Consider the following 25,213-nt stretch of genomic DNA (forward strand, 5'->3'; position numbering starts at 1 on the left):
TTTTCGTCTGTATGTTACGGACACGAAAACCTTTGTATTACGGATAAAATCATCCGTATTACAACAAAATCCATCCGTAATTACGCTTGCACAAAACCGTCCGTATTGCGGATACGTGGTGTCCGTAAGGAGTCTTGAGTGCAGGAACTGCCGGGAAATCGCCTATGTCTTTACCATTGGCTTCCTGGGAAAACCAGGAACCGTTTTAACCGTGTGGGCCAGAGGACCGGTAGAGACGGCCAAAAGTCCAGACGCTTTTTGAGCTCCAGGGTCGCTCGAACCGAAACTTTGACCCACCCCACCAATGGATGCCCCGTTCGGAGAGCATAAAACTAATGCCCTTGTTTGTGTTGCGAGTGAAGAAGCGTAGCGCCACCTGATCCATTCGAAGAAATGAGGCTTCTCTGGTTATCGCTCGAGGGGCACATCCTCACTCTGAACGTAGGTGTACACTGACTAGGGACCGACTGAAATCCTTACTTGATTCGGTTCGAAATCTCGTCAAAATCGCTACAAAATTGCTGCAAAAAGGGACAAATCTACGCGGTAGTGACAAGAATGGACTGCCAAAGCAAGTATGGACCAAGTCCACGCTTCCTTGCGTGGACCACAGTTTGGTCCACGCTTCGGACTGTGCACAGACTGTGCTGAAAAATTACACGGACCAAACTATGAATCATAGGACTAAACCAGGGGTCTCCAACTCGTTGGCCCGCAGCTGGCCCGCGGGCCAAGCGGGCCAAGCCGGGCACGCTGTGGCCCGCCCTGTGCGACCGGAGCGAGAGAGACAGGTAGTAGGTAGCGGAGTGGGGGTACTGGCGGGTGGAGTGGGGGACGGCTGCACAGCAGCAAAGCGCTCTGAGATCGGGAGTGGGGGAAGAGCGGCGAGTAGCGGAGGCAGCAGTAGCGCTGGCCCGGGCTCGGGCCCGCGGGCCCAGCCGGGCCAAATGGCCCGCCGGGCCTGAGTTGGAGACCCCTGGACTAAACTGGTCCACTCAAGGAAGCATGGACTTGGTCCACACTTGGAGTGGCACTGAGTGTGAAACCCTTGAAATGCTTCAATTGTGGAGTTGTCCGCACGTCTGCTGTGAGGGCTCTTTGAGCTGCCATGCGCTTGAAATATGGAGACTGTGAACTCTACACGTCCAAGAGTGGAGAATTTTTCCACACCATGAAGTGTTCAGTTCTCCATACTTGGTTTCACAGTCTGGAGTCAGGGGTGTACACTGTCCGGGTGAAGTGCGAGAGGCATGCCGAAAAGGCATTCATTTCATTCAGAAATCCGCAGTCGGTGCGGCTTACGCAAGGTTCCGCTCTTAAGTGGACAACTTCGAGTACTCTTTAGCGACTTTAGAGCTCAAAACGTGTCCGGGATTTTGACCGCGCCCTCACCGGTCTTCTGGCAAACCCACTGTGAACGACACCAACCTGCGGCGGCCTGAGGGTGCGCGCCACGAGCATGACGTAGCTCCGGCGGTCCTCCACGGGCCAGCCTTCCCACGGGCACGAGCACACCGCCGAGTGGAACGTGTCCCCCGCGATCTCCTGCAGCCAAGGGGAAATAACTCCAGCCAAATTCGTACACCAAAATTCATCAAACGTTTACACTCTCATTCCAGGAACGTGACATCACGTTGAAACGAACGTGACAAAGTGTCGCGTTCGTTTGAGCATTGTGTCACGTTCGTTTGAATGTGAACAAGCTGATTTTAGACCAATTCACACCCAAACAAATGTGACACAATGCTCAAACGAACGTGACATTTTGTCACGTTCGTTTCAACGTGATGTCACGTTCCTGGAATGAGAGTGTAAAATTTACTGAAATTCATTGAAATTCATCGAAATTCTTCTGAAAATTCAGTTGTGTTTGCCTGAAATTCATCGAAATTCGACTGCAATTCATTGGATTTGTACACCGAAATTCAAAGTGATTTGCCCGAGGGGGCAACCACATTGGATGTTTGGGGACACAAGATTTCTTAAGGTTAAAGATTCCGTCGGATTTCGCAAGATTTTCACCGATATTCCGCCTAAAATTAGCATGTTTTTAGCCTGTTTGGGGAAAGATCTCAGATCTCTCAGAGATTTCTAGCGCTAAGGAGACACAAGATTTCTAGAGTGGTTGCCCCCTCGGATTTGCCCTTGCCTGGAGCTCGCCGGCCACGCAGATGGTGGCCACGTACGAGTACACGATGCCCATGATGACCATGTTGTTGATGTCCTGGACGCCGAACGCGATCCGCAGGGCGCCGATGAGCCCCAGGAAGAGCATCAGTCGCACGACCAGCGACAAGTCCTCGCTGAAGTACTTCTGTTACCACATACAGAATGTTGGCTCTAAATGTCTCACGGTGAAAGGCTAATTATGGTGAATGTTTTCCCCATAATACAAACGAAATTCGTCAAAATATCAAAAAATGTACAGTGAATGCTCAATGGGTATCTTATAAAGTCAGCTGCACCGCCATTATTTCATCTAGAGATTCATACTAGAGAATCTTCCTTTTTGAGTGTTGCTTCAGGGCGTGCTTACCAAGGATGCTCCTGAGTAGAGCGTGCTTGCAAGCACTTTTCTGGATAAAGCGTGCTTTGTGGTTGACTCCCAGGGGGAGCATTTCATGCACACTCTTACGTTTAAGCAGAAAACTACAAAAACCTACTTGTCTACTAAGTACACACAAGCGCGTGTATGCGGCAGGGTTGTTAACGTTGCTTTTCAATAAAATTGCACACATATCTTTTAAAGGGGCTCATACATGTTAAAAGCACTTTTTTAAAAAAAAATTTTGATGTAGACGGATTAAGATTTTACAATTTCTGTGTTAAAATCCTTTAGATAATTGAGTAAGCTTCATTTTGGCTTAAGGGAAAGTGACTTTGGACAATTTTTTGGAGATTTAGTCAAACGGTTAAAATTTTGCTTCTCGTAAGATTTTGTTCGCATACTTGCTCAGATCTGTGGGGAAAAATCAGGGAGACTCATCCCCGTAGTGTCATAAGATTGACTAGCATGGGCTTTATATCTGCAATAGTTTTCAAGAAAAAAAATAAAAACAATTTTTTGTTGAAAAATTTGTTTAAAAATTGTTAAAAAAAATTTTTTATTTTTTTCTTGAAAACTATTGCACATGTAAACCCATTCTAGTCATTCTATGACGCTACTGGGGATGAGTTCCCTGATTTTTTCCCCACAGATCTGAGCAAGTATGCGAACAAAATCTTACGAGAAGCAAAATTTTAAACGTTTCGACTAAATCTCCAAAAAATGTCCAAAGTCACTTTCCCTTAAGCCAAAATGAAGCTTACTAAATTATCTAAAAGGATTTTAACACAGAAATTGTAAAATCTTAATCCATCTACATCAAATTTTTTTTTTTAAAAAGTGCTTTTAACATGTATGAGCCCCCTTAAAACTGCACCAAAAATATTTTTTGTGGTATTATTTCAATGTCTTTGTTGCAAAATACTCTTAAAAGTTCAAATATTCTAGAAAAATTTTTGGTTCGCTGGAATTTGTCAAAGTGTTGGCCCTAGGAGAACGAGAACCCAAACGTAGAGAAACGAGTAACTCGTTACTCGTTACTTTCGGGTTCTCGTCCCCCTAGGGCACCCTTTCACGCATTTTATCGAACCAAAATTTTTTCTAGACTATTTGAACTCTTGAGAGTCTTTTGTAACATAAACATCAAAATAATACCAGAAGAAATATTTTTGGCAAATTTTTCAAATTAAATCGCGCAAAATAGCTGAAAAGTAACGTTAACCACCCTGATACCTGGCCAATACCACATCTACTAGTAAGTCGAGGGGTCCTATTCAAAAGATCTTATCTGCGCGTTCCCCCCCCAAGACAATCTTATCTTAAACGCAGGTGAATTTCAGACAGTTTGACCATTTGGGACAGGTACGAGAGTAAGCGGAATATATTTTTACATGCACTGTTGGTTTCTTTGACCTTTCATCTTAACATTTCAAAGAATTTTGTCACAAATGATTTTAATTTGTAGCTGTATATTAAATGATCAAACTGAGTGAAATTCGCCTGCGTTTAAGATAAGATTGTCTTGGGGGGAACGCGCAGATAAGATCTTTTGAATAGGACCCCTCGAAGTATGCGGGGCTACTAGCTAGCATGGAGGTGAAGGTGTCCACTTGCGAGTACGCATTTGTAAGTGACCAAGTAGGCAGTTAAGTTTGAAGTGAAACCTCACTTGTATTCTGTTGAAGCCGGTCAGCAGGTTGTGGTGCTGGCGGACAGTCTGGGCCAGCTGGTGCCACGTGGGCGCTCTGGCCGCGCGGTCGGCGAGCAACCGGAGGCAGCAGTCCATGCACAGCGAGGACATCCACTGCATGGCGCAAGTCACCTTCAGACGACGACAGTAAGTTCAATCGTACAGCACTCTAAATGTCTTACAATGAAATTTGACCTATGTTATTCGTATGTTACAGTGAATTTGGCGCAAGCATAATACGAAGCAATATTCCTTCGTAATACGAATCTTTTTAGCTTTTTCATTGTATGATACAAAGAAAAACCTTCGTAATACGAAGAAGAACCACCTTCGTATTATGCTTGCGCCATTTCCTTCGTATTCGTTCGTATTATGGGAAATTTCTTCGTAAGACATTTAGAGTGAGTAATTGCACACCGAATGCCGTGGGACTTTTTTTAACCCATGAATGGTGCAATTTTAAGCACATCGGTGATGCAATTTTGCAGTCAAAGGTGATACAAATTGTTCAATGAAATAGAGCAAAATCAACTAAGACGGGCCACTTCTTCCGGTGACCCTCTCCGATTTGCCTGATTTTTTGTAGGCTTAATAACTACCTAAAGGAGAGTCTAAAGCCAAAATATTAGGTCCGGCAAAAATTTATTGACCGAGATATGGCCAACTTAAGTTTAACTTTTGGAGGAAAAACACAAATTTGGGTATTTTGGACTAATTTTACACTTTTCATAGTAGAGGGCTAAAATTTGGTCACCTTATGTAAAATTGACCAAGGAACAAGAATATGACCTCAGATTTGACCTCCGACGAATACCTGCAGAGTAAACCCCCCAAAACACCTTCAAAACACCTAAAAAAACAGTTTTTTCTTGGGGTTTCTGGGAAAAATATGTGGACAAAAACTTCTGATGATCTTATCTTGTAGAAAATGACGCGATGAATCGAATGAGACCACGCGCAGATTTTTATGTCAAACCGTTTAGGAGATATAGCGGATCAAAGTATGCAAATTTTGCCATTTATTCTTTAAAAAATGGAGGTTTTGAGCATAGTTTGACGTTATCTGCCTTCTTGGTGTGTGTGGGTGATCCTATCTTGTAGAAAAAGACGCGCTGAATCGATTGAGACCACGCACAGAGTTGTATCTCAAACCGTTTAGGAGATATAGTGGTTTAAAGTGTGGGCACGGGAGAGCTCCTGTAAACACCCGACAAGGCAGGCCCGCCAAACACGCCTGTTGGGCGGGCGGACTACCGTGCCCATACTTTAAACCACTATATCTCCTAAACGATTTGAGATACAACTCTGTGCGTGGTCTCAATCGATTCAGCGCGTCTTTTTCTACAAGATAGGATCACCCACACACACCAAGAAGGCAGATAACGTCAAACTATGCTCAAAACCTCCATTTTTTAAAGAATAAATGGCAAAATTTGCATACTTTGATCCGCTATATCTCCTAAACGGTTTGACATAAAAATCTGCGCGTGGTCTCATTCGATTCATCGCGTCATTTTCTACAAGATAAGATCATCAGAAGTTTTTGTCCACATATTTTTCCCAGAAACCCCAAGAAAAAACTGTTTTTTTAGGTGTTTTGAAGGTGTTTTGGGGGGTTTACTCTGCAGGTATTCGTCGGAGGTCAAATCTGAGGTCATATTCTTGTTCCTTGGTCAATTTTACATAAGGTGACCAAATTTTAGCCCTCTACTATGAAAAGTGTAAAATTAGTCCAAAATACCCAAATTTGTGTTTTTCCTGCAAAAGTTAAACTTAAGTTGGCCATATCTCGGTCAATAAATTTTTGCCGGACCTAATATTTTGGCTTTAGACTCTCCTTTAGGTAGTTATTAAGCCTACAAAAAATCAGGCAAATCGGAGAGGGTCACCGGAAGAAGTGGCCCGTCTTAGTTGATTTTGCTCATAGTGAATTGCATGAGGCATCGCATCGGACAATTTGTATCACCCGTGGTGGACAAAACTTTGTATCCCGGCTGATATGCTTCAAATTTAACCATTCAGACAAAAAAGCCTCATCACTGCAACGCCAGTGATGAGTTTACTTGCCAGAAATTTGGCAAGCCGTTTTGAATGCCAAAATTTGGCAAGCTATGGTCAGAAATCTTCACAAGCTTGCCGCATTTTGGCAAGCTGGGGGGTATTCCCAGGCTAAGCTTGCCATTTTTTTGCATTCAAAACGGCTTGCCAAATTTGTGGCAATTAAACTTACCACCGGCTTTGCAGTGATGTCGTCATTCCGTGTACAGGGGAGAGGGGCGCACCTCTGGCCTCGAGCTGTCAAGAATCTGAACGGGGCGCTGCGCTTGCCCCAACCAAAGAATGTCGCAGTTATTTACTGTTTTTAAAATTTTAACTTTTAGGTCCCAATTGCACTGAATGTGACCTCTTCCACAGCATTTTTAGAGTCACATTCATCTCAACTGCATTGACCAAGAAAAGTTTGCAGACTAAAAGAGTCAACCTCTAAAAGTGGTAACCGAGAAAATAAGTTCAGATTTAGTCTATTAGACTTTTCTCTTCTTGTGATTACTCTTTCTGAATAGGTTACTGACCAAAAATACCCTCCCGGCGTAGGCGATGAGGCTGATGTGAAGCACCACCGTGCAGTGCTCGACCAGGTCGCGACCCTGGCCGTTGGGCCAATGAGGCACTATGTGGCGGCCTCCAATCTCGAACAGGAGCGTCAACACCACTGAGACGAGCGGGGCCTGCGCAACCATTTTTACAAGACTGTCATTATTGCAGATTGAAAGCCCCATTCTAGTCAGTTCTATGACACGACTAGGGATGAGTCTCCCTGATTCCCCCCCCCCCAGATCTGAACAGGTAGGGGTAGGTTGGGTAAGAAAAGTACACTTGAGGCTCGAGTAAGAAAAGTACACCCGTTATATCTCCGAACTGAAACTACACTAAACCATCACGTTAGTGGTTTTAGAAAGATTGGTCATCCCGCTGACAAAAAATAAATTTAGCCCAGTTCTACATATAATATTTAGAATCAAACTGAACGTTTGAAAAAAACATTAAAAATAACTAAGGGAGTATGGGGCGATTTGTAACAGATTTTGGAATCCTCTATACAAAATTAAGAACATTCTGGATATCGCTGTCAAACTTGTGCCAGTTGAGCAGTCTGGCCCTTCATCTAGACTGTGCAGCTCCATTGGATCAATCTGGAATCCGTTATCTTTGAAATCTAAGACGCTTTCCAAACCCTTGCGAGCTGTTACGAATCGCCCCAGCATGGGGTGATTTGTAACAGCCATGGGGCTTTTCATGACATCCTACACATTAAATGAAACATCGTCGGGAATGTTATCTCCTCCAGCAGATGTTCTTCGGATGTCCTGCAGACGCCTTAAAATCTGCATTACAAGCTGCCGTTGACCGCCTCAGCATTAACTGACCGGCTATGTCAACCCTAACCTCACTTTTTTCAATTTTGGAGGAAAGAATAGAATAACTCGCTTTAAAATGCATTTTGAACTGTGTAAATGTATTGGAATTAGGCAGCAGATGATACGAGAAAAAATTCAAGCATTTTATTGCAAAAACTACTTAAATTCTTGTTTTTATACGGGTCTGTTACGAATCACCCCAAATGCCGGCTACGCAAGAAATACGTCCCTAACTATCACTGGACAAAGTAAAAGCAACTTATGCCACGTGGTAACATTGTAAAGGGGTCACGCTTCGAGGCCTCAACGGTACTTCGATGGTGATTCATACCTGGGCAGCCTCAGACAGAAACTTCCTTGAACTCAAAATAAAAGATTTGCCTGTTTTCGGTGCACCCTATATTTCAGACGCCCTCCAAAACTATACCTGAGCACCGATCACATCCGCTTCGATTGTTCAAGGACTCTCTACTTGAAGCGAAAGAGGGGCCATACTCAGATTTTCCTCTGCTCCCTCCACTTAAATTAATAAACGCATTTGTTACGAATCGCCCCTGTTACAAATCGCCCCATACTCCCTTATGAAAATCTTTTTTTTAAATGTTTGTACTTTGAAGTACAGCTTCCTGCGGAATCAGCCGACAGTCCAATGTAAGGTACCACCTTATAGCTTAGACCATCATCTTTGAAAAACAGTGCCGTTCGATGCTCTTAGGCTTCAACACAATTTTTTATAAGTGTAAAAATGAAATGGGGAAGAAAAGTACAGTCGGCTGGGGAAGAAAAGTACAGGCACTGGGGAAGAAAAAAACACCCTCTAAGAAACTAAAAGCGGGATGAAAATTGAATTGATCACGGGAATAGATTTGATTAGGCGAGACAAGCAAAAAATGTCAACACAAGTTATAGAATTAGACTAGAAATAAACAAGTTATTGGGCATTTACGTGAAAAGGGGAAGAAAAGCACAAAAATGATGTAACCACTTATCTTTGAGAAAAGGCTTTTTGGACCTTCTGTGATGAGTCCATGTAGAATCAGAACCAATTGACCGATTTTGACGAAACTTGAACTAATGGCAAGTGAAAGCTCTCCACTTTATGGCTAAACCTGTATTGAGCCAAGATTGGTGGTCTCCTGGTTCGAAATCGCAATTCTTTTCGTTGTACTTTTCTTTCCCGGTGGTGTACTTTTCTTACCCTTTTCGAGGAGTTCCAACATCACATACATTTTGGCATGTTGTACGTAATGTAGGGAACTATAATCAATGAACAGTGATCCATTTCATTAGGAAGGCATTGGATTACAAGTTCACGAGAGCAGAATAGTTGAATCCTCATTTGAAACTTCTGTGCACTGCAAAGTACGCGTTTTGTACTTTTCTTCCCCAACCTACCCCTATGCGACCAAAATCTTACGAGAACCATAATTTTAAACGTTTCTACAAAATTTCCAAAAATTGTCCATAGTCACTTTGCTTTATGTCAATAAAGCTTATTCAATTATCTAAAAGGGTTTTAATGCAGAAATCATAAAATCTTGATCCTTTTACATCAAAAAAATGTTTTTACAAAGTGCTCTTAACATCATCGTAAGAGCCTCCTTAAGGTGAGCCATGTACCTGCCACCGCGCCATGAAGATGAGCTTGGGAAGAACGGGCGTGAGTTGGCGCACGCGGCGCAGACCCTGGCCGGGACTCTCCCCGTCCGCATACAGGTCCTTGAGTGCGTCATCTTCTATGCTTTGAGCTACGTTCAGGAAAGGCGTCAGGTTCTCGCGCAACGCGTCAGCGGAACCGATGCGGCGCTGTGGGAAACAAAATAACACGTTCGTTAAAAAAAACCTCTTGGAAATTTATAAAGAACTTAGTAAGAAAAAATGGCGTGATATCTTCTTGTAAAAATTACAAGGGATACTGTTTTCTCTTTCGTCTCCAGTTTATGAGTGACGTCCCCACTTCGGGGGAACATTGCCACGTCATGTTCACCCACACGCTAAATGCTCAAGGACATTTGGTACACAAGTAGTGATGTATTTGTACAGATGTAAAGTAAAATTTTGTAGAAATTAGGTACACCTTTTAAAATACATAAGCAAATATGGAAAAAAATTAAACTTAAGATATGTATGAAATTGTTACTACCTTACAAATTTTTGAATATGTTCGTTCATACTTATGGACAATAATGTACTTAGGGCGCATGCTGTGAGAGACCACTCTTTGACCCAGTCACAAACCCAGTCGCTGACCCTGTCACTAACCCTCTCACGAACCCATTCACTGTCCAAGTCACTAAGGCAGTTAATAACGCAGTCACTGACCCGACCCAGTCACTGACCCAGTCACTGACCAAGTCACAAGCCCAGTCTGTGTCAGTCCAATAGAGTCGCTTTTTCTTGGATTTCCACAAAACGTCGGCAGTCCGTGCCAGCAATGGACGCGCGTGACCCCGAAGTGAATCCGATCGAAAGACCAGGAAAGTTCGTCTTTGAAAGTTGCCGGGCGGCGGCGTGGGTTATTCAACAACCACCTGATGCACAGGCGACTGTCGCCCGAAACAGGAGAAGCAGCGGCGGCAAAGCTTGTCGAGGGGCCGGGAGAGAGAGAGAGAGAGAGAGAGAGAGAGAGAGAGAGAGAGAGAGAGAGAGAGAGAGAGAGAGAGAGAGAGAGAGAGAGAGTGTGTGTGAGAGAGAGAGGCGGAGGGGAATTCCCGCGAGGTAAGAAAGTCGTTGAACCTACTACGCTACTTAATCCAGCACACGACATCACTGACAAATTGTGACACTTACGACCCCGCGCGAAAGGATCAGTAGTCAAACTGTATTTGAAACTGCAGTGGCTCATCTGCAGTTCCTTTCTGCAGTTCTTTTCTGCCCTTAAATTGCATTTAAAGTGCCATCAGTTCTGTATTGCTGGCTGCAGTCAATTTTGTGCTTTAAAGTGCACAGAAACTGTCCTTCAACTGCATTTTTGTTGCCAGATCCAACTGCAGTCTGCTTTGGCAGTTCAGAATGTAGTTCAAACCACAGTCAAAGTTCAACTTATTTCCAAATCCAAATGCCGTGACAAATATACTTCTAATTTGCTCTTTGCTTACACATGGAGAGTAAAGAAAAGTGTATGACATATGCATTCCCGGGGTCAATTGGGAATGCAGTCAAAAACTACAATTAAAGTTTATTGCTGTAGAAGTCAAAGAGTACTTCCAACTTCACCCTGAATGCCCTTTCACGTCACGGCCTTGGAATGATTCAAATGTTCAAAATTTCGCCGAGTGAAGCTCGGCACTGCTTCCAGATCAGCTTGTCTCGGCAAATGACGGGAAAATTCCTCGTGGAGTGGAGCGCGCCGAGCGCGGAGTGGCGGTAATCCCCGTCTACCTGAGCGCGCGGGCATGGCCAGTGGCATCGCCCGCGCTGGCGCCAGACCCTCACACGTCTCCGTAGCGCAGTTGGCAGCGTTGCGGTCTGACAACCCTGAGGCCCGGGTTCGACTACTGACTGACAAACTTCAACAACGACTAAAGAGAAAAAAAAAAAAAGGGAGAGAGAGTGGGAGGGAGGCAACGTAAGGCTGGAAATCAAAAATTTTGAATTTTTATGGCAAAACCGTATTTTTGTCAAAACTGTCGTGAACTGTCCGCAAAACTGCAGTTGAAACTGAAAAGGTCCTAAAAAACTACTAGTTTTTCGGCAGTTAGAGCACAGTTCAAGTACAGTTAAGTGTACTTAAACTGTATTTTAACCGTACTCGAACTGCAGCCGGCCATCTGCAGTTAGACTATGCCCGATGCATACTTCATTCTACACACAAAATAGCACATCTGTGAACACTTTCAGAACAATTGAGCCACACTACAACTACCCTCCTTGTTCACTTAAAAGCATAGTGTGACATCAGTTCCTGGGTACAATTCAGACTGCAGATTCTCCCGCGCGGGACAGCTATGGGTCGGCGGGTCGGGGGAGTACGAGGGGGTATGCACTCGCGTAATAGTCGGTTCACTCTATCTGTAATAGCCGAAATTGTCAAAATTTTATCAATTTTGGTGTGTTTTAGGCCGTTGTTAGCTAAATTCCGATCAATTTGTGGCGTAATAGAGCGTAATAGCGTAATAGTCGGTACACAGGTTCAGAGAGCGCATACCCCCTCGGGGGAGTACGATGGTGGTTTTTCGTCGTATTGCGAAGGTTTTCCTTAGTATCTTACAATGAAAAAGCTAAAAAGATTCGTATTACGAAGAAATGTTGCTTCGTAACAGGCTATTGCACCGAATCCACACTACCATACGAAGAACATAAGTCAAATTTCATTGTGAGACATTTAGAGTGTAAGCGAGGTGGGGTTTTCTCTGCGGGGATCTGCCACTGACCCAGAGACCGAAGTGCAGCAGGAAGAAGCCCGTGAAGAAGAACAAGGCGATGGAGGCGCGGTCCGGGCTCTGGCGGAGAACCTCCGCGAAGAACGCGACGAGGAGCCCCGCCTGCGACAGCACGTTCAGGGCCAGCATGACGCGGTCCAGGACGCGCTTCCAGGGCGGCACCGTCAGCAGGCTGGCCATCTCGGCCGCCACCTGCGCGGACACTGGAAGGGAGCTCACTGTAAATGTCTTACGGTGAAAGGCTGCACCGAGGCTGCACCAACATATTATGGTGGAGATTTTCTCCATAACGGAATTCGTCAAAATATCTATGAGGTACTGTGAATTCTCAACGTTATGTTATGAAGTCAGCTGTACCATCATAATATGGAACATTTTCACCATAGTATGGAGAATCTTCACTGTAGAACATTCAAAGTGAGGGTCAAGGCGATGATAGTCAGACGCTCTCTGTTGCTCTCTGTTGTTTTAGGACACACACCCCACAACTCGTTTTGTGATATTGGCAGTCATGAATGAACCTGTAGTACAACTGGTTCATAGTGGTCCATTGATACCGGTCCCACCCTTGCAAGTGTGAAACAAGCCATCTGTGTGAGAAGACCTGCAAACGTGCGATAAACGTGGTTCACACATGCAAACGTGAGACACTTTGGTACGTCAAAAAGTAGGTGACTGCCCTACACATGGACTTGCATTGTGCGCGTGCGACACCTGCACACAGTGGGCTAGAAGACCAATGGAGACGGACAAATCTCTGGACGCGTTTTGAGCTCCAGAGTCGCTAAATGGGACTCGAACCGAGCGTGTGACCCCACCAATTGATTGCTCTCCGAACGAGGAATCCATTGATGGGGTCACACGTTCGGTTCGAGGCCTGTTTAGCGACTCTGGAGCTCAAAACGCGTCTAGAGTTTTGTCCGCCTCTACCAGACTTTTGACCCACTGTGCGCCGTGTCTCCACGAATTCGCACTCTAGCTCACCAGACATGGTTCTTGCTGTCCCTGGTTATTCTCCGCTCGGTGTGTCGCGGCCAGCCACCAACCTCACACTGACTCTGACACACTGACTGGCCCGACGAAAGCGGGGCCCTCCTCTGAACTTCAGAAGTGAACGAACTCGTGTGTGTATGTATGCGCCACCAAACTTGGCCAGTGTTCTGCGGAGCCCACTGCAATTCGGTGGCGCACGCGATGCCCAACTTATTCATGATCCCGAGGGAATCCTCCATTCGGTGCTGCAGTCTTCAAACCCTGTGCTCTGACGACATGGTCATTCGGCGAGATAGTTTAATAAGAAGTCACGTTAAAATACAGTTTCATTCTCATTTGAGGAACGTGACATCGCGTTGAAACGACTGTGACAAAATTTCGACGCGTCCTAATAGAATAATCCTAACTGTCAAAGCAGATCCAAGACAATCCTAACTGTCAGTGAAGATTTAGAACTATAACTGCAGAGGTACCTAAAAGTGTTCATGAAGTATCTTCACTGCAAATCAGAGAATCTCGATGTATCTGAAATACAATGTCCACGTATTTATATAAGGATGAAACTTTGTAACAAGCCTTTCGGCAAGTAATTTTATGAAGTAAGTCAGGGTATGGCAAGTCTTCAGAGAAGGCCTATACCCTTAAATCGGCTGTGACGTAGAGGGTCGCCCCAGTACTGGCAACCTAAAATAACTAACACAATGTTTTTGTTTCTTTTAAAGTCTCTTTGAGAAGCATTGAAGCCATAATATTTATTTTAGACGGCTACTGCATTAAAAGCAAAGATACTCTGAAAATTCCAAGCTGCAAAAACATGATGTTATTTTTGTTGGAAATGTAAAAATTTGGGCCCTCAGCAGACGAAATCCAGTAGCTAGCAGACGGATTTCACATTCAGTTCTTGTTTTTCTTTCTGGACTTGGTGCAGATTGTCAGTGTATTCATTTTTCTGTTTAATTGATAACAAAATTGTAATCAACTAAACAGAAAAATGAATACATTTACAATCTGCACCAAGTCCTGAAAGGGTGTTCTGATCCCGGGGAGGTAGTCAAGAGGCGTTTGCCACGAATAATAACAATAATAATGAAAGATGATATTAGATCAAATAATACACAACTGTTCATGTAAATAAAATATATTTCACAAAATTGCACATAACACCAGCGTCCTTCAGGGCTGACCAGTTCGAAACTCTTGGCTGTGAAATCTTCTGTACTATTTTGGGCAAAGTCTTGCTCCGTAGTGACTTGGGAGGCGACTGTCTTCTTGGCCAGCATAATTTGCAATCAAATTTTCTGCTCGAACTGAACCTGTCTCAACAGGCTCTTCTGCAGCAACACCAGGTACACTGGAATATGGCACTTCAATGCAGGCAGACCCCGAAGCAGCTTGTGAAGGACCCCTGTGAAAAAAGATATGAAGTCATGACAACTCAGACATTGGACCCATCACATTATCATTGACAATGTCAACAATTTTAGTGACATCATATCCTAATTACTCTTCCTTTTGCCACAGTTAATTAAATTTAAAAAAATGTAAAATGCCCAAACCAACAGATAACGTTGCAACACTTAGAGTAGGAGGCGTTTAAAAAAAAAACCTTTCAATTGGATTGCCTTTCAAAGTATTGCCTTTCGAACTTCATGTTCAGCTCTTAACTATGTTAAACTTTCTATTTAAAATGAATTTTAATAGTGGGATTCAATACAAAGAAAGTAACATTCTCAGTTGATCCAGGAAGCGGAAGAAGGGAATAATTCGACTTATCTCCAAATTGAGTTTTTATTATGTCGTTGTGCCTTGGAATGGTTTGCATCATTGCACCAAATTATTTGACTCAATTCCTAGCAGTTGAACAGAAAATCCACTTTGAAAAAAGATGTAACTCAACTTGACCCCTTTTTCACTCTAAATTTAGCGGAAAATAGAATCATCTCAACCAAAGTCAACATGACTCCGTTCAACATATTGTTGATAGGAGATAACTCAACTTGTGTTTTTATGTATCCATTGTAAGAAGAATCAAGTCAACTTACCCCCCTTTAATTTTAAGATATAAAACGGAAAAAAGAGCTAAGTCCAAAAAATGCACCAGATGAACCAACACTCTCTGCTGACTATAGTTCCACTTGACATGTCTCCGAATTCCACTTGGTTTAAGAAATTTAAGTTGAGATGACTCTGTTTTCTATTTTAGCGGAAAGTGGTAAGTCACAGATATCCTATACGCAGTGACTTGACACTTGTGATGTTTATCTCAAAATTTAACTTCCTTTTTTATAACTTGTTATCATCTATAACATTCCATTGTTCAGTTTTAGATTTCCCTGCTAACAGTTTTTTGTTGCTCCTGAAAAATGGTCAAAATGGAGTTATCCCCATCTTCCGCTTCCTGGATCAGTTTAAATGCATACAGCAAAGCAGACGCCAAGGTTGATTCAAAGTCCTGTCTAAACAACTCCACACCCCCATTTCATAGAAAGCAACAGCTGAAACACAGTCTTGGAATTGTAACATTTTATTATGAAGGGAAATTGATTTGTTTGTTTGTTTATTTCATCAACCATTCTTTAGAGTACAGTATTGCGCACTTAAATATAAATTAAGTGATTTAAGAGAACGTACCCAATTTGTCGGCCACCATCAGCTCGAGGGGGTGTCACGTTCCCAAGATATCATACACTGCATTAATTATCAGACGTGGCATGGTGTTCTTCCAAAACATTGCAAGGGTGAAATGGTCTCAACGCACTTCCATCTTGAGTAATTCAATCTGCAGAATATTCTGAAGTTTGGGATTCCCACTGAGTCGCAGCATGTGGAAGCCATGTGTAATACCTAAGACAGAGAGAAACGTCAGTAAAGCATTCACAAAGGAAAATAGAGATATCTGGTAAAATCGTGAGATGATCAGTACACTGCATGAATGTCCACAGGTTTAGATTCAGTTGGAATTTTTGACGAGAGCCGGCACACCGTTGGGTTAACCCCGAACACCTACCTTCTCGGGTGGTTTTCCGGAGAGTTCTTGAGCTTGTGCGTTTGATTGGTGCTCGCAAATCCACGAACAGAATATTTTACGACAATAGCCACGCTCTCAGATACAAATTATGAGGAAAATACAGGGAAAAATCAAATTTATGCACAGAACCAGCAAATAAATGGCCGGGCCAGAGAGAGCAGAAAGGGACAACCAGGTCTATTTTCACCAACTTTCGAGGATAACATTTGGAATATTTCAAACTGCTATCTAGGTAAAACTCGGTCACTAAGAGACTCAGTTTCAAACAGCATCATCGAAATAACATCTTATTGGCACGTGTTAATACAGTTTCCTTGGTTTTTATGTCGGAAAACTGGTTCGTGTTTTTCTTCCCGTTGTAGTGTAAGAATGGGGAAACCTTATTCGCGCCCTTTTTAGTGCCTACCCCCACCACGGTCTCTTTCCATACCCTGAAGTAAGTTGGCGTCACGGACTTTGAGAAAACACCGCTTTTCACGTGATGTGCAGTTAGGGTAGTTAATTGACAAAATAGTTAGGGTTGTCTTAGATCTGCCCTGGCAGTTCGGATTATTCTATTAGGACGTGTCTAACACGGTTCGACTCGGTCCTGGAAGTTCCAGGACCGAAATGGCGGGTTTGGGGCGCGCGCACCTGTTTCCAGGACGGATCGCGACCAGGGTGAGGTTTAGTCCTGGAAACGGGTGCGCGACCCGAGTTTCCTAAACAGGTTCCAGGACCAAACCCCACCCTGGTCGCGATCCGTCCTGGAAACGAGTTTTCCTGGCACCCTCGGGCTCGGGCACCCGCTTCCATGTTTGCCGTCCGTCCTGGAAACGAGTTTATCGTAGAGCCGGACGGGCGTCACTGCCAGGTTCACCAGTCGTCCTGGAAACGAGTGTGCCTCAAACCTCTCGCCGTCTGCGCACCGCGCGCCCGGCAAGGAGGCAATCCCACTACGCTGCCGCGTCCGGGTGGTAGAAGGGTGGCCTACCTCGCCCCTGTCAACTGTCACCTCCCTCTCCCTCCCCTCTCTCCCCCCGCCCTTCCCCCGCCACCGCGCGACTGCCAGCGCCACCGCGACGGCTCTTCATTTTAAACGCCAAAGATCTTCGCGCCAATGACGCCATCTTGCCTAAGCCGAAAAAGAAAAAGAACATCAACATCAGACCCAACCCACTCGAATCGAAAGGGGGTCATTCCATGGGGGTGCGACATGCTGTTGCAAGTGGTCTATCCGATTTCGATGAAACTTTGCGAGCTTGTTGGCTATGGTCTGAAACCCCCCAAATTCAATTTTGAGCAAAAAATACCGATTTTTGAAAAAGTTATAGCTTCTGTTAAAAATTTTGATTTTCGTTGCAGACCTTTTTTGAAAACGCTGTAGTTTCTTCAAAAATGAAGCTACAGATCTCATTATAGGCGCATTCGGAAGGTATTGAATTGGACTTTAAGCTTATTTCAACATTTTGACAAATATTTTCAAATTTGACAAACATTGAACAAAGTCAAATTTTTGAACACGATTTTCTCAAAAGTAGTATTTTTTATTTTTTTTATTTTTTGATGGGTTATAGTCCATACTTAAGTGTAGCAACCCTCAAAATTTGGTTGGAAAAAATTCATAAACAAGGAAGAAAGACGGTTTTTAGTGTTGCGATTTGGCAAATTTTCGCTAGTTGGAGTGGTGTGGAGGGGAGCATGATGCATATTTGAGACCGCAGGTTCTCGATCTTGAACTTATAGTGTCACTCGGAACAGTTATTTGGGGTGCTGAACCTGAAAATATGATCAATTTTCGTTTACGAGATTCCCAGGGGCGGATCAAGAGGGGTGACTTTTCAAAAATCAGGATTTTTAGATGTTGCAACGCGATTTCTGTGTTTTCAGGGGCGGAGATAACGAATCTTGAACGATGATGAATGCAAGCTCTAAAGCTGATCTTACGTATCGTAAAAAAAAAACAGAAAATTAAAAAGCCTCCAAATGTGAACATCTTAGGCCCATTGCAAAAAGTAAGGCTAGTGTTGTTACCTACACCCCTGTAAACATAAGAATCAACATGCGACATTCAAACATCTCAAATTCGGAAAAGTCACCCTCATTGACACACCCCGTTATTGAGATTACCAGGGGCGGATCAAGAGGTGGGGCAAAGGGGGTGATCCGAATTTGGATGTTTTGACAATACATTGGATCAGCTTTGGAGCTAACTTGCATTCAAGATGGTTCAAGACTAGTTGTCTCCGTTCCCAAAAATATGAGAAACGATATGCAACATCCAAATCCTGATTTTTGAGAAGTCACCCCTCTTGATCCGCCCCTGGTAATCTCAATAACGGGGTGTGTCTGGCAGTCGCGCGGTGGCGGGGGAAGGGCGGGGAGGAGAGAGGGGAGGGAGAGGGAGGTGACAGGGGCGAGGTAGGCCACCCTTCTGCCACCCGGACGCGGCAGCGTGGCGGGATTGCCTCCTTGCCGGGCGCGCGGTGCGCAGACGGCGAGAGGTTTGAGGCTGGGAGTGACGCCCGTCCGGCTCTACGGTAAACTCGTTTCCAGGACGGACGGCAAACCTGGAAGCGGTTGCCCGAGCCCGAGGGTGCCAGGAAAACTCGTTTCCAGGACGGATCGCGACCAGGGTGGGGCTTGGTCCTGGAACCTGGTCAGAAAACTCGGGTCGCGCACCCGTTTCCAGGACTAAACCTCACCCTGGTCGCGATCCGTCCTGGAAACAGGTGCGCGCGACCCAAACCAGCCATTTCGGTCCTGGAACTTCCAGGACCGAGTCGAACCGTGAAATGTCACGTTCCTTTGCGCATTGCGTCACATACTCTGCAAACTCAACAGTGTGCTCAGTTCACTCTATTTGGCGCGTACTCGCAAGTACACTGCCGCGAGAGTGTGCTCAGCTGAGTACACTCTAACGCGAGGGGTGAATCACCAGTGTACTCATGTGTACAAATTTGCCCGTACTCAGTGTACTCACAAGTTTAAAAAGGACGAAATTCACAAGTTTTTCGACTGATTTGGCGTTGAGTGCCGTTTAAAACGCTAAATAAAGCCATAAAACGTTTACAAATGTGAAATTTATGAGTAAAGCGAGCTGTACTCACGCGTATTCATGAACTCATGTGTACGCTAGGACACTGAGTGATTCACCCCTCGCCTTAACGAGAGTTTCCTCGATACACACCTTAATTCCCATGGAAATATATGCAGCTAAAAACACGTTCATGTGAGTGTACACTGCAAAAAATTCCGTGGTTTGGCACGGAAAATGTACGGAAAAATGGGTACAGAAAGGTACGAACCTTGTACTGGTTCTCTGTGGTCCCGGGATCTTATGTAAACGGGTACAGAAAACATTAACAGAACCTCCGTGGTTGGCAAGGTACGGACGGTCCAGGTAAAAAATTGACCAGACATGTCCCGCGTGGGAGAATCTGCAGTCTGAATTGCACCCAAGAACTGAAGTCATACTTCACCTTGCAGTGAATAAGGAGGGAAGTTAAAGTGTAACTCAATTGATCTTAAAGTGTTCATAAATCTCCACAGTTTAACTGCAGATATACGACTGCAGCTCAAGTGCAGTTGAAGTGCAGTTATTTGTAATGAACTGCAGTTAAAATGCAGCTTAAGCACACTTAACTGTCATTCAACTGTACTCTGACTGCAAAAAATCTAGTACTTATTTCGGACGTTTCAGTTTTAACTACAATTTTATCGGACAGTTCATACAACTGACTGCAGCGGACGATACAAAACTGATTACATTTTTAAATACAAATAAAGGGAAGAAAAGAACTACAGAAACGGACTGCAGATGAACAACTGCCGTTTCATCTACAGTCCCACTACAGATCCTTCCGTGTAATTTCTGTACTTTTTTTCTATCAGGGTACTCCTAAGTACACGATAAAGAGAATGTACTCGTGAGTAATTACACGCACGCTCAAACCCTCACGAAGTATAATTAGAGCATACATAATACAAACTAATTTACTTTGTTATACGAAGAAATAGTTCGTCAATTACAACGTATTTTCCTTGTAAGCTTATGTATGCTCAAAACACTTTGTTATAACAAACAGCTTTTCTTTGTGAGGTCTAAAATAGTTCGTAAGGTTTCTCAGTGCGCTTAACTGAGTGCACTGAGTACACTGTCCAAGTGCATCGGCCGACTAGGGTCATGACGGAAGGAATTACCGAAAGGAACGGAAACAAAGAATATCCCTTCGGTTCAGTAATTCTGCCCGAATATGTCTGAATGTTTACTCATCGCAATTCTCAGTGATGGGGTTGTTTAAAAGTTTGCCTCATTCCCCCTTTCGTAGTGACGCCCTGTGCCCCGGTCACGGTTTCGGAATGACTTCGCAGTCCAACTCGAGGCACGCAAGTAGACTGGGGCTGGTCCTGGTTCGTCTCAACGTCGCTCGATAGCGGTAGCGGCCGTACTTGAGAACAGGGATGTTGGGGAACGTTGCGTTCACCGGACGAGGCTCCGCTATGACGAAGTTTCCCTGCAGGAAGAAAAATACGAGCAGTGAAGTTGCATTTTCCATGCGGATGGGAACGTTAGCCCAGGCGCGTGTTACAAAACTTTGAGCTTTACACGTTTATAATTTTCATTCGCCCGTCCAAAAATTGTATACCAACACCCCCTATTTCTACATTTCCAGACCACCCAGTTCTAAATTTTTAGACCGCCGAAACGGTCTGAAACGTCAGAACCGCCTACTGTTTCTTAACTTCTACCTTCTTTTCTCTGAAATTTTTGATTCGTTTTAACCAATTACGCATGCTTGGCAACACACTAATACATATGCTTGACGCCGTATAACTCCGCTAAGCGTAGGCATTTGAAAGTAAGTACAGTATTTACTTACCAAGCGTATAAGTGTGTACTCGGACAAGTCGGCCTATGCGTTTGCGAGTGTGTACTTGCAAGCATGCATTTGTAAGTGTGAACTTAGAAGACAGTTAGGTTTGTTTTGCACTTGGGGCACGTACCTTGGGGATGACACACGGCGCCGCCTTGTCGGCCACCGCCGCCCCGCTGACCTCGGCGATGAGGCGGTACAGGTCGGGCATTTGCTCGCGAACCGCCGAGCACCCCTTTCGTGGAAAATTGAAGACGAAAGCGTTTTCTTTCCACTGGTTATTGGATCGCACGGCCATCGTGGCAGATGCCTGGAAAGTGCCAAGGCAAGCCTTCAGAGGTGGACCAGAGTTGGCAACCGTAAAAGAAATTCATCTTAAACTTTTCTCTCTATCCCCAGGACGCGTGGTCCGATGAGGTCCGCCTTCGAGGTAGAACCTCTTTCCCGAAATGTATTGTTTAATGCCTCCTTAACGACTACTTCGCCACTTTCTATACATTTTCATCGCAATTGCAATAACGTCGTCAACGCGGGTTGCTTTCAGTGCGCCACTCGACTGCCACATTGCTAGAATAGCCTTGCAGATTGAAACTTTTGTAAATTTTTGTCAGATTTTAGTGGCTCTTCATTCTAGCTAAATTGAACTGTCAATTGATATGTAATGGACCCATTTGGTAGTGCATGCATGGGTCTGTTAAGAATAAATATTGTCGAAAATTCATATACCGTTTTTTTTTTGGTTCAAAGTAAGCGGAGGCGGAACAAGATTTTTTTAAAAGTATCATTGAGTTGGGTTACAGATCGCCTTCAAATTTCACATTTCAATTGAGGCACACCATTACCCAATAATCGTCCTTAAAATCTTCTTTCAATGTTATATTTCCGAAAAAGGACTGCAGGTCGTAGGGTCTCTTGGGGTTGAAGTGACTTATTCGGCCCTGCAGCAAGAACGTCCCTTCCGATTGGCACGCGTCGTATCGATGTCCGAAAACGATGTACGGACCCTGGAGGGCACAAATGAGAAGCACTAAAGGGCGAGACACTGAACAAATTAGGGTAGTACTAAGAATCGCAAAAAAGGTCAGACATTAGCCCATCGACATGGGCCCTTGCCGCCCTTTTGCGGCCATACATCCGAATAGCATACTCTTTCGGTCAGACCGAGGGGGTAAAACACTCGCTCTGCAAACTCAAGAGTGCCAGGCACACACGTCTTTTCTGCATGCCTGGCAGGCGCACACTTCTTTTCTGCATGCCTGGCAGGCACACACTTGCTTGCATGCATGCATTAGCGACGCCGTGAAATACGACCCTGTACACAAAAACCGTGTATTACGCGCAATACACGTAATCTTAATACCATTTTTGGGCCGAATGTGCCAAACTTTGACATTTTTATGCCGTAATACACGTGTAATATCTCCGTAATACAGTGTAATACCGAGTACACTGTAGAAAAATCCACGGCAAAAGGTACAGGCACAGTCTGGTAGACAATTTGCCTGGTACCACCGTACCTCCGCCAGTACGGCTTTTCGAGGGGTCCTATTCAAAAGATCTTATCTGGGCATTCCCCCCAAGACAATCTTATCTTGAACGCTGGCAAATTTCACTCATTTTGATCACTCAGAATAAATACAACGGTAAGCAAAACATATTTCTAAATGCACTTTTGGTTTCTTGATCTTCCATCTTTAGATTTACTTGAACAAACTCACAAATTATATTGATATGTAGCTGTACCAAATGATCAAACTATGTGAAATTCACCTGCGTTTAAGATAAGATTGTCTTGGGGGGAACGCCCAGATAAGATCTTTTGAATACACTGAAGACTCCTTACGGACACCATGTATCCGCAATACGGACATTTTTGTGCAATTGCAATTACGGATGGATTTTGTTTGTAATACGGATGATTTCATCCGTAATACAAAGGTTTTCGTGTCCGTAACATACAGACGAAAATATTAGTAAGGTATGGACGAAAAACTCTTTGTATTACGGATGATTTCATCCGTATTACAAGCTAAATCTATCCGTAATTGCAATTGCACAAAAATGTCCGTAATACAGAGAGATGAATCCGTAAGAAGTTTAGTGTGTAGGACCCCTCGTTTTGGGACGAAGTACGGTTTCTCATAACATGGGCTCTTATGGGAAGCACGGTTTTTGGGTACAGTTGTTCTGCACACCGTGAGGTACGGTTCAGCCGTAACCTTTTCCTTGAAATGTACGGCTTTTTTAACAGTATACTCTACACACGATCATTTACCGGGTAAACTTTACCCCCTCGGGTCAGACAGACATGTCCCACCTTTCGATTTTCAGTGAGATGCCCCTTGATGGTGCTTTTTTTTGTCGAAACAACTTACCGCGAAATTATTGATGGATTTGCTGTGGACAGGGAGCGATAGGAGGACTGGGGCCATCAGCAAGGCGGTGAAAGGTGCCATGGAGACATTGCCGGACGCACTTGCCGGTCTGAGTGTCCGAAGCCGATTCACTCGCTGGCAATGCACGTCAGAAATTAATCGGGAATCAACGAAGGTACCTGTGACAAGAATGTTGCCGAAGGTTCCTATATAGTAAATTCACCAAAATTATTCGTAAGCGAAGAATCTTTATGAATTTAAGTGTGAACTATGAACTATACTGTATTACGAGAATTTTGCGAATTCACGACCTCAAATTTCTTGTAGAGAAATCTCGTATTTACGAAGAGTCTTCGTCACGTCATCCATAGGACCTTCGTCTGTATGTTACGGAGTAAAACTCTTTGATATGGATGATTACGTATTAAAGAAGAGTAACGGAATTGAATTGGCAAAATGTCGTCAGTAGGAGTATCCGTAAGAATAGCTGTACAGTCGTGCACTTGTGACGTATACGAAAGAAATCTTAGCGAAGTACCACGAACCCCCAAAAATTTCTAAGAATCGTCGTGAATTTACGAAGGTGCCTTCGGCGACGTTCATGCCAGAGGCACCTTCGTTAGTTTCGGAGGCTCAATGTTACATAAAGAAGGTAAGGAAGAGATGGCAGAGCGTCTGTATGATTCCGAACAATAGCTGCATCGCGCACTTGTGAGATCGGCCCCATTGATTGCGAAGCGACGAAACGCTGTGTTGAATCAGTTTGTTCTAGGATCGCGGCCGCACAGCAACGCGCGCCGACACATGGCGTGACAATAAAGGCCTACAGTCTGTTGGAGAATAACGTCAATGCGCAACTATACCTTTAAAAAAACAATTTTTGGATAGCCCGTTTTGTTGTAATACCGTAGGACGGATATCTGGTATCGGATCTGTACAGTGTGTTCGTGCGTCCGCCCGAGCACTTCCTGTGGTTCGAACATCGCCAACATTCAGCACAGCCCGTTGACAAGTTCGTACATTCTTTACGCTTGCTTGGTATGTATTTCGTAATTTTTAGGCAAATATGTAGTGTTTTCCAGGGCCCTTCATTGTGAAAATTTGTTGTCACTACAAATACTTTGGTCCTGATGAGGGGGGCTACGGAAAATCCTGCTGGTAGAAAATAAATAACTGAATTTTCCGTTCATTTTTTGCCACAGTGTAGATGATATTTCTGTGGCATTGGTATGCGTATCTACACTCTACCAAAAATGTCCTGTCAATTCCGTTAATTTATTACCAGTTTTTACTGTAGGTCAATTCACAGCGTTTACTGTGATCTTGTTCACGGTGTTCACTGTGATCTGGTCTACAGTAAACACTGTGAGTTTGACGCCGCTGAGCACCGAAGTACTGCAAATCAGGCTCCAATTCACGGCGTTTACTGTGGCCAGATCACAGTGAACACTGTCACCGAGATCACAATGAACGCCGTGAACTAGTTTCACAGCAAACGCCGTGAATTGCATAGCAGCAAACATTGGTAATAAATTAACGGCGTTGACATGACATTTTTTGTGGAGTGTACCGTGGCATTGCCTATGAAGATACGTTGGTCTGTCAGATGATCACTTTCAAATGATGACCATATCATCAAAGTTCCGATACGTATTGCGGCGTGACAACACACGTCACGTGTGACAACAAAGTCATCAATTTTTTGATGACATCCTTGTAAGTAAAATTAGCTCTGAAATGGTCATCAAACGAATGCAGTTCCATTTCGCGGAGTAGGTTAACTTACTCCGAAACGGACCGAGTTTTACCGACTCGGACAAGCACAGCGGGCCGCCAGCGAAGCCTTTCAGGATGTCGCTGTTCTTGTCATTTCTTCGATTAGGAGACAAGAAGCCACCGAATCAGCGAGCCTGTTTTCTCTGTGT

At 44.2% G+C, this 25,213-nt stretch overlaps 2 protein-coding genes across 3 annotated transcripts; both read right to left on the minus strand.

The window, feature by feature from the left end:
• Positions 1-2,104: 2,104 nt before the first annotated feature.
• LOC117654227 lies at positions 2,105-12,216 on the minus strand. Its single transcript, XM_034400497.1, has 5 exons — positions 12,028-12,216; positions 9,275-9,460; positions 6,809-6,964; positions 4,215-4,367; positions 2,105-2,314 (listed from the first exon to the last, which is right to left on the minus strand). The coding sequence occupies exons 1-5, from the start codon at positions 12,214-12,216 to the stop codon at positions 2,117-2,119; spliced, it is 882 nt and encodes a 293-aa protein (XP_034256388.1). The 3' UTR covers positions 2,105-2,116.
• An 8,064-nt stretch (positions 12,217-20,280) lies between these two features.
• On the minus strand, positions 20,281-24,108 carry LOC117651944. Of its 2 annotated transcripts, none has more exons than XM_034396576.1 (5): positions 23,998-24,108; positions 23,289-23,467; positions 21,756-21,917; positions 21,044-21,223; positions 20,281-20,553 (listed from the first exon to the last, which is right to left on the minus strand). In XM_034396576.1, exons 2-5 carry the CDS (start codon positions 23,367-23,369, stop codon positions 20,386-20,388), a joined length of 591 nt encoding a protein of 196 aa, XP_034252467.1. In that variant the 5' UTR covers positions 23,370-23,467; positions 23,998-24,108; the 3' UTR covers positions 20,281-20,385. The 2 variants fall into 2 exon arrangements, with proteins under 2 accessions (XP_034252467.1, XP_034252458.1); XM_034396567.1 differs by having other exon boundaries at positions 23,289-23,423; positions 23,998-24,094.
• Positions 24,109-25,213: the final 1,105 nt, after the last annotated feature.

This window comes from Thrips palmi, unplaced genomic scaffold, assembly GCF_012932325.1.
Source record: "Thrips palmi isolate BJ-2018 unplaced genomic scaffold, TpBJ-2018v1 HiC_scaffold_10, whole genome shotgun sequence".
In the NCBI taxonomy this organism is placed as follows: Eukaryota; Metazoa; Arthropoda; class Insecta; order Thysanoptera; family Thripidae; genus Thrips; species Thrips palmi.

What these genes read in the sequence shown, in the direction of transcription:
- LOC117654227 (XM_034400497.1), bottom strand. Translation starts at nt 12,216, where the DNA reads ATGGCCAGCCTGCTGACGGTGCCGCCCTGGAAGCGCGTCCTGGACCGC. An exon ending in TGCTGCACTTCGGTCTCTGG is followed by an intron (nt 9,461 to 12,027) that starts GTCAGTGGCAGA and finishes TGTTTCCCACAG; the next exon opens with CGCCGCATCGGTTCCGCTGA. An exon ending in CCGGCTTCAACAGAATACAA is followed by an intron (nt 2,315 to 4,214) that starts GTGAGGTTTCAC and finishes ATGTGGTAACAG; the next exon opens with AAGTACTTCAGCGAGGACTT.
- LOC117651944 (XM_034396567.1), bottom strand. An exon ending in AATCCATCAATAATTTCGCG is followed by an intron (nt 21,918 to 23,288) that starts GTAAGTTGTTTC and finishes TGTGCCCTCCAG; the next exon opens with GGTCCGTACATCGTTTTCGG. An exon ending in ATTTTAAGGACGATTATTGG is followed by an intron (nt 21,224 to 21,755) that starts GTAATGGTGTGC and finishes GGCACTTTCCAG; the next exon opens with GCATCTGCCACGATGGCCGT.